Here is an 8,274-nt window from a genome sequence, read left to right as displayed (position 1 = left end):
TCATGTTGGAAAATGCTTTCTCAACAGCTCTGGACATAATGAGGAACTGGCTACTCATACAATGCACAGAGCAAAGGAAATCTCTAAGCCTGGAATGACTTTTCAAAGTAGAAAACAATATTACACCACCAAAGAATGCACGAAAGCCATTGAATGTGACAATGCACTTGTTGAGGACCAGAGAGTCCTTACTGGAAGTACGTGCTTTGTATGTTGTGAGTGTGGGAAATCTTTTAACAATAGATCTTCGCTTCAGGTACATCAGAGAGTTCACACTGGAAAAAGGCCTTATGAGTGCACTGAATGTGGAAAATCTTTCGCTAGTAGCTCTAAACTTAGTGAACATCAAAGAGTTCACACTGGAGAAAGACCTTACGAGTGCACTGAATGTGGAAAGTCTTTTACCCAGAGCTCACACCTCTTGGTTCATCAGAAAGTTCACACTGGAGAAAGACCTTATGAGTGCACTGAATGTGGAAAATCTTTTACCCGTAGCTCATCCCTTCAGGTTCATCAGAGAGTTCACACTGGAGAGAGGCCTTATGAGTGCACTGAATGTGGAAAATCTTTCACTAGTAGGTCTAACCTTAGTGAACATCAAAGACTTCACACTGGAGAAAGGCCTTACAAGTGCACTGAATGTGGAAAATCTTTTACCCGTATCTATTCTCTCCATTATCATCACCAAGTTCACACTGGAGAAAGGCCTTATGAGTGCAGTGAATGTGGAAAATCTTTTACCAAAAGCTTTGAACTTTGTAGGCATCGCAGAGTTCATACTGGAGAAAGGCCTTTTAAGTGCAATGACTGTGGGAAATCTTTTAACCAAAGTTCTTCCCTCAGTGTTCATCAGAAAGTTCACACTGGAGAAAGGCCTTATGAGTGCACTGAATGTGGAAAATCTTTTACCCGTAGCTCATCCCTTCAGGTTCATCAGAGAGTTCACACTGGAGAGAGGCCTTATGAGTGCACTGAATGTGGAAAATCTTTCACTAGTAGGTCTTACCTTAGTGAACATCAAAGACTTCACACTGGAGAAAGGCCTTACAAGTGCGCTGAATGTGGAAAATCTTTTACCCGTAGCTATTCTCTCCATTATCATCACCAAGTTCACATTGGAGAAAGGCCTTATGAGTGCAGTAAATGTAGAAAATCTTTTACCTCTATCTCGGCCCTCCGTTATCATCACAGAGTTCACACTGGAGAAAGGCATTATGAATGTGGTGAGTGTGGGAAATTTTTTACCAGTAGCTCTTATCTCCGTGTTCATCAGTGAGTACACACTGGGGAAAGGCCTTATGAGTGCAGTGAATGTGGAAGATATTTTACCAGTAGCCCTGCCCTTCATTATCATCAGAGAGTTCACACTGGTGAAAGGCGTTGTGAGTGTGGTGAATGTGGGAAATCTTTTATTACTAAATCTACCCTTTACAGACATCAGAGAGTTCACACTGGAAAAAGGTCTTATGAGTGCAGTGAATGTGGAAAATCTTTTGCCAGTAGCCCTGCCCTCCGTTATCATCAGAGAGTTCACACTCAAGAAAGGCCTTATGAATGCACTAAATGTGGAAAATCTTTTACTAGTAGCTATAAACTTAGTGAACATCAAAGAATTCACACTGGTGAAAGGCACTATGAGTGTAGTGAATGTGGGAAATCTTTTATTACTAATTCTACCCTTTACAGACATCAGAGAATTCACACTGGAGAAAGGCCTTACGAGTGCGCTGAATGTGGAAAATCCTTTACTCGTAGCTCATCCCTTCAGGTTCATCACAGAGTTCACACTGGAGAAAGACCTTATGAGTGCACTGAATGTGGAAAATCTTTCACCAGCAGCTCTACCCTTAGTGAACATCAAAGAGTTCACACTGGAGAAAGGCCTTATGAGTGCACTGAATGTGGAAAATCTTTTACTAATAGCTCTGCCCTCCATCATCATCATGGACTTCACACTGGAGAAAGGCCTTATGAGTGCAATGAATGTGGAAAGTCTTTTACCAGTAACCCTGCTCTCCATTATCATCAGAAACTTCACACTGGAGAAAGGCCTTATGAATGTGGTGAATGTGGGAAATCTTTTACCAGGAGCTCTCATCTCTGCCAGCATCACAGAGTTCACACTGGAAAAAGGATGGCTATGTGCAGTTAATGAGGGAAATCTTGTACCTGGATCTCTGCTTCTCATTGTCATCAAAGTGTTCACACTGGATGAAGGTTTTATGATTGCTTGAATATGGGGAATCCTTTATCTGTAGTAGTCAGTTCCTTTATCATCAAAGTCTTCACAGGAAAGAAATACAAATGTGGGAAATTGTTTACCTGTAGTATTAAGCTGCATTGTAGTGAGAGACTACACACAGAAGAAAAGTTTTGTGGTTGCAGGGAATGTGTAAAATTTCATTTTATCAGTAACCTTTGTTAACTTTAGAGACTTCACACTGGACAAACGCATTGTGAGTGCAGTATAAATGAAAATCCTTTCTCTCTGGCTGTTTTGGACCTGGCCTCAGAGAGTTTACACTAGAGAAATACTTGTGTTTACAATGAAAGTGGGAAATATTTTTCTGTATCAGTGATTTTCTCTAGTATGGTAGAGTCTATATTGTAGAAATGTACTTTGAGTGCTGGGAAAATGGAACTGCTTGTAACTGACTATTGCCTTCTTTGTCATTAAATAATAACAATGTGTAAGTTCTTATATCTTAAGAAAATTAGAGAAATATTTTTTATCCATTGCTTTTGTTATCTTTTGAGAAGTCACACAGGGGAAAGCTTTTATATATGAATGCAATATGAGTATTTTCTTTCTCTAGCAGTACCCTCCATTATATTGTGTTTTATTTGATGAAAGGCCTATGAGTACAGGGAATGGGGGAAAAGTTTTCCTGATGCTTTCTCCTTTCTTACTGTCATAGACTTTACAGAGGAGATAGTCTTTCGGGGACATCAAATGTGGAAAGACTTACATCAGACCCATGGCCATCTTAATGATAGTTCACGGTGGTTGAAGGCTTCAAGCATGATGTGAACATGGGAAATCTTTAGCTGTAAATCTATTTTCTTTCGACATTGGAGAATTCTCACTGTGTAGTTAGGTTTTAGGAAATCTGATTTTTCAGTGTAATGAAACTGATGAAAACCTTTGAGGAAGCATGTGAGTTTAGTTTAATGTGTTCACATGTCTCAGAAGTTTAATGTTTAATTTTTAAGATTTTAACGAATATGATCTAAATTGTGACTTTATGCATTCTTATAGTGTATGATGTTTTAATACCCCTCCCTAATTGATTGGTCTAATTTGTATACTTTTAGCGCTTTTTATATATTTGTTATGCTTTCTCTGTTGTTGCATTTTCCAAAGGGTTCATCATGAGCATTTTTAGGGCATTGTATGTACTACTGGTATGTTTTTATTAAAATGTGTACTCACCTAATTTACCTATCCTTTAATTAATTTGGGTTATTCTCATGTAACGAATAGGACAGTGACACAAGAATGATATATGTTGTAATGTCACCCATTTTCACTTCTTGAATAACAAATCATTTTCACTTTATTGAATAATATTTTTGGAGTAAATGTTTTCAATAGTACAAAACATCAAAATTATTTGGATTTTCTTGCTGCACACAATGTACTGGGAACATATACACTTCAAAGAAAAATCTGCATTATTAACACATTCTATCACTTCTGTAAATTGAAACATTTAGTAATAGAATAGGTTTTGCTTTTTATCATTCACCCATATTAATGGTCTGTCATCTGGAGATTGCTGGCTGCTGCAGGACTTGAAAGTACACCAGGTGGTATGAGTTTGGACAGGTTTTTATTTTATTTTATTTATTTGTTTATTTATTTTTAGAGAGGGGAAAGGAGAAAGGGAGAGAAACATCACTATGTGGTGCCTCTCACTCGCACCCCCAACTGGGGACCCGATGTGTAACCTATTCATGTGTCCTGAGTGGGAATCGAACCAGCGACACTTGGCTCACAGGTCGACGCTCAATCCACTGAACCACTTGCAGCCAGGGCTGGACAGGTTTTTGTTGAGCCTGAAAGCCCTCCTGGAATTCCAAGACAAGAGATCACTGATTAGAATCCTCATACCTTGGGTGATCCAACCTAGTTTTAAATCTTATTGACCATAGGTATTTTCGTGTGTAAAATGGGGATAAAAAGTACTTTGCTTTGGCTGCAGTACACAGTGGGGTGAGTATTTTTCCACAAACTGAAAGGCTGCAGATTCAATTCCTGGTCAGGGTACGTGCCTAGGTTATGGAACTGGTCCCCAGTGAGGGGAGTGTGAGAGGCAAAGAATTGATGTTTATCTTGCACATTGGAAAAGGGAGGGAGAGAAACATCAATAGTTCCTCCCACTCACCCCCAACTGGAGGCCTGGCCCACAACACAGAAATGTGCCCTGACTGAAAATCGAACCAGTGACCCTTTGGTTCACAGGCTTGTGCTCAATCCACTGAGCTACAACAGCCAGGGCTCAATTTCAGTCATTAGATTTTCGAATTACTCCTGTTTATTACCTTTGAGTTTTTTTACATGCTAGATTATCTTGCTATTCATATTTTATAAGTTTTATTAGCCTTTTTAAGTGTGTTTTGGTGTCACTAAATCAAGTAGAAAATTTTTAACACCCATGTGAATCATAGACATGTAAATAAAATACTGTTAGAGAACCCATTTGTAATTCATGCACTGAAAATGTTGGAATGTACATGCAACTGTTGCTATGAATACATTAAGGTTGACTCAGACACTGAAAATACATGGTCTTTCTACCATTCACAGTGACCAAAGCTCTAAGTGAATGTCAGGAGGCTAGTTGTGTTTTCTCAGAGATGAGAGCAAAAGTCTTTAGAGAGGTGTGCAGGGATCTTGGAGGGTAAATATCAGGCAGCCCTAAAATACGTGGATGGTGTGACACTACCTTTTACATCTTCAGAGTTTATTTTATCTGGCTCTCTGCTTTATTAGTGTTCCAATCTCAGAAATTATTTGTTTTCCTTTGTAACAGTTCATACAAAAATTTCTGAGGTATAGTTCGTTTTTCATTATATGTTGGAATATGGTTTGATAGTCAATTTACATTTGTTGACATCCTAGAAGTTGTAAAAAGGTTTTGCGTTAAGAGAGCTGACCTCTTGTTAGGGAATAATCATGAATTCACCTTTCTTATCAGAAGACATTTGTTATGGAATTTTCTTGGATATGGTCTATTCCAATCTTCTAAGATTATAACAGGTATCTGGGAATAATGGTTATGTACCAATGTCATATTTGCTGCCGGAATGGGTGTAATGTTGGCATCCATGTTGTATGAAGGTTTTGAATTTTAAATTTTACCTCCTTATCCTGGATGTGATGATCATTTCAGCTGTAAATGCATTGAGATGATCTGAATGGGGACTACAGATTATTCCTGGAAGAGAATGATATCAAACTAAGGAAAGTATTCCTGTTAATTAATGGAGGTATACGATGAGAATTATTTATATAGCTAGAAAAGGCTTCATTAAGCCTGAGAACAGGTAAAACACTATGGTGGTAAAGGACACTGACTTCTAAGAACGTGAGATTTAACCTGAGCTATCACTCTCCCGTAACCTTGGCTATCATGAAATTGCTGTTTCTACAAAGTTTGAGTCCTTTTAACTCCTGAGAACTTGAAGAAAAAATAGGTGACATGGATAGCAAGTGGTTTGCTAAAAAATTAAGAAAAGTCAAGGAAAAGACATGATGTGTTTCATTTCTGCAACCATCATTTAGTAATTATTATATTTCATCTTATTCAGAGGTTCTTCTAGTTTTTGTTATGTATCTATGAATGTGTAACTGTGTTTGCAACCTTGCTTCCTTAAAACTTTTCTTGAAATCTGGCCAAGAATTCAGAAGGTAAATATTAAGGTGATACGCGCTGTTGAAACATGAAAAAAACAACCCACCAAAATGACAAGTGTGTGGATCCTGAGTATTTTAAGAGCTCTCACTGAAAGTGAGGAGAAAGATTTAATTAGCTCACATGCTGTTCCATGGAAAATAAAAATGTAGCATAGTTTCCTCATCCTTGCACCTTGGCTGGAGTTTCAGACCATTTCTATGATCACTGTGCCAGTTGCAGGAAGCTGATAATGCTGTATTGTTTCATGTTTTGAAAAGTGATATTTAAGTAATATCTGGTAAGTTTTTAGATTTTATTCAACTCATTTTCTATGTTACTTAGTTATAATGTTTTTCAGGTTTTGTTTATATATTAGTGGGATGCTTGTTCCAAGTCTTTAAATAAGATTCTTACAGTATTTTTAAAAAATATGTTACTTATTTTTAGGAAGAGGAGAAGATAGAAAGGCAGAACAACAATGTGCGAGAGAAACATGGATCGGTTGCCTCTCTTACGCCCTTTACAGGGAAACGCACCGCATGGAAATTGAACCTTCAAAGATTCTGTCGCCAGACTTGTGCTCAATCCCTTGAGTGACACGGGCCTAAGCAGTATTTTTGAGTTTTAATATAATTGCACATATATATTTCCATAGAGAAGGAAAACTCTGATTCCAAAAAACCTCCGCTGCCTTGCAGCATACCTCTTCAGGGGAAAGGCTAAGGGAGTAAACCCCGACAGAAAATCCGGAGCCGGAGTCCCTAAGGCGGTTTGACGTTGTAGTCAACACTGGCAACTCCTGCGGCGCACCTGAAGCCAAGCTGTATCGACTCCGTCTTTCCCTTGGACCCTTCAGCTGCGAAGAGAGGGGGGTCTGCTGCTTGGGCAACAGCAGACCCTCCATATTACCCTGCCCAGGCTCTGTAGCTTCAGCTTCACTGGAGAGGACACTCCAGCGTCATCGCAAGATGTCGATTCAACACGGGAGGAGACAGATACCGTGTCACTCCCGAGTCGGACTGCACAGCCATTCTCGGCGGTGCAGATAGACTCTTAAGAAGCTACACCATCGTCTCTCGAGACGGACGGCTGCCGACGACTTCCTAGACAAAACTAATACCTGGCAGTTTAAAGTACTAGAAATAGTAAATTGGTGAATAGCCACATGGAGATAAATATTTTTGAGCTCTTCCGAATTTATCAGGAAAGCTCTGTGATCAATTAATGATGTCTGCCATGAGTATTTTTGAAAGAAATGAGGAATAGGTTGTGCGTAGAGGTTGATCTGCCAGCAAATGCAATATAAGGTAGAAAGATAGGAGACGGGAAAATTCAGTTATTTAGTGGTAACTCAGTATATCCTTTACCTGTGTACTTCATTAAATACTATTGCAACGCACTCTTTTCTTGTTTTGTTTTACTCTCCTCTGGCCTAGTTTATTCTATTTCATTTTATTTAAAAATGCTGGCCATGACCCACTAAAATAATTGCAGAACCTATATTACTAATTATAACTTGTAAGTATATAAAAAATTATTGGGTTGGCTAAAATGTCTATTAATTTTTTCCACAAAATAAAAGACATATTTTTTATTTTTACCAATAACTTTATTGATTTTGATATTTTGAGTATGTTGGCCATCACCTGCATGGTATAATGTTGATTTTTTCCTCAATTAATGTCTCAATATCAACTTCAACTGGTTTACCTGACTGTGGAGCATTATCCAGTAGGAAATCTCCAACATGAAACTTCCCCAAATGCTTTTGGCACATTTGATCAGTCACAGCACCTTCTCTATATACTGCACAAATCTTTTTTTACATTTCAGTTTTACTTCTACCTTTTTTGAAATAATAATCCATAATATGCTGAAAACATTGCATATTTTTCCATCTTCAAGCTTAAAATTAGCTAAACAAAAATTCACCAATTTTTATGATTTTTTTAAGTGCATGCTGATATGAGGCCATCATAATACAATCTAACAAAATTGTTTTGAATGAAGTAAAAGGCAACTAAGTATTACTAGAGACATATTACAGAAAAAAAATTAAATTTTTGGCCAACCCAATATTTACTAGTCCATTTATGTGCTCCCCATTGATTCAGATGGTTGTCACTAATAAGACTCCATAACAACAATGTGTCATTTCCATAGTTTAAAATTCTGGCATAGTTCTTCAGTATAATGTATTTATTCTTTCAATATAATTAGTGAAAATAAAGAACACTAAATGGGAATTTAGTCTATAGACACAATGATTGAAATCCATCTAGTTGATGGATGAACACATGAAATTTTTAAAAAATTATTGAATTTATTAGGATGGCATTGGTTAATAAAATTATATTGCTTAAAGTAAACAATT

The 8,274-nt window shown here is 37.6% G+C and overlaps 1 protein-coding gene across 1 annotated transcript; it reads left to right on the top strand.

Annotated features, from left to right (window-relative positions):
• Positions 1-395: 395 nt before the first annotated feature.
• Positions 396-3,487, top strand: LOC150021896 (uncharacterized). Its single transcript, XM_090266872.1, has one exon. The coding sequence runs from the start codon at positions 459-461 to the stop codon at positions 2,232-2,234; it is 1,776 nt and encodes a 591-aa protein (XP_090122998.1). The 5' UTR covers positions 396-458; the 3' UTR covers positions 2,235-3,487.
• Positions 3,488-8,274: the final 4,787 nt, after the last annotated feature.

This window comes from Furipterus horrens, unplaced genomic scaffold, assembly GCF_987537825.1.
Source record: "Furipterus horrens unplaced genomic scaffold, mFurHor1.1.pri manual_scaffold_1, whole genome shotgun sequence".
Taxonomy (NCBI): domain Eukaryota; kingdom Metazoa; phylum Chordata; class Mammalia; order Chiroptera; family Furipteridae; genus Furipterus; species Furipterus horrens.
The sequence above is the reverse complement of the archived record's forward strand: the minus strand, read 5'-3'. Positions and strand labels throughout refer to the sequence as shown.